General features: G+C 59.2%; 1 protein-coding gene across 1 annotated transcript; it reads right to left on the bottom strand.

The window, feature by feature from the left end:
- Positions 1 to 8: 8 nt before the first annotated feature.
- LOC104488054 (noggin) lies at positions 9 to 350 on the bottom strand (the record flags this gene model as incomplete). Its single annotated transcript, XM_010144339.1, has 1 exon — positions 9 to 350. A coding segment is annotated over one exon (342 nt), but the record flags the coding sequence as incomplete, so codon positions are not given.
- Between the last annotated feature and the right edge of the window lie 5 nt (positions 351 to 355).

The raw sequence follows: 355 nt of genomic DNA, 5'->3' as shown, positions 1-355 counted from the left end.
GGTATCCATGTGCACCTCTGCCCTCCCCGACGCTGGCACCTCCACCTCAGGATCGTTAAATGCACGGACTTGGCAGGTTTGCAAACCATCCCTTCGGGGACTGAACAAGACCTTTTACTGTAGCAGCTGCCCACTTTGACGTACCGGGGCCAAAAGCGGCTGCCGAGATCGTTCCACGTGTATAGGACCGGGCAGAAGGTCTGGGACCAGAGCCACATCTGCAGCTTCCTGCGCAGCTTCTTGCTCAGCCTGTGCTTCTTGCCCGGCTGCAGCCCGTCGTAAAACTCCAGCCCTTTGATTTCGCTGGGCATCGCTCCCGAGGGGCTCTGCCTGAGCAGCAAGTCCAGCTCAGCTA

The sequence above is a fragment of the Buceros rhinoceros genome, unplaced genomic scaffold (assembly GCF_000710305.1).
Source record: "Buceros rhinoceros silvestris isolate BGI_N320 unplaced genomic scaffold, ASM71030v1 C12167162, whole genome shotgun sequence".
Lineage (NCBI taxonomy): Eukaryota > Metazoa > Chordata > Aves > Bucerotiformes > Bucerotidae > Buceros > Buceros rhinoceros.
This window is presented reverse-complemented; position numbering and strand designations above follow the sequence as displayed.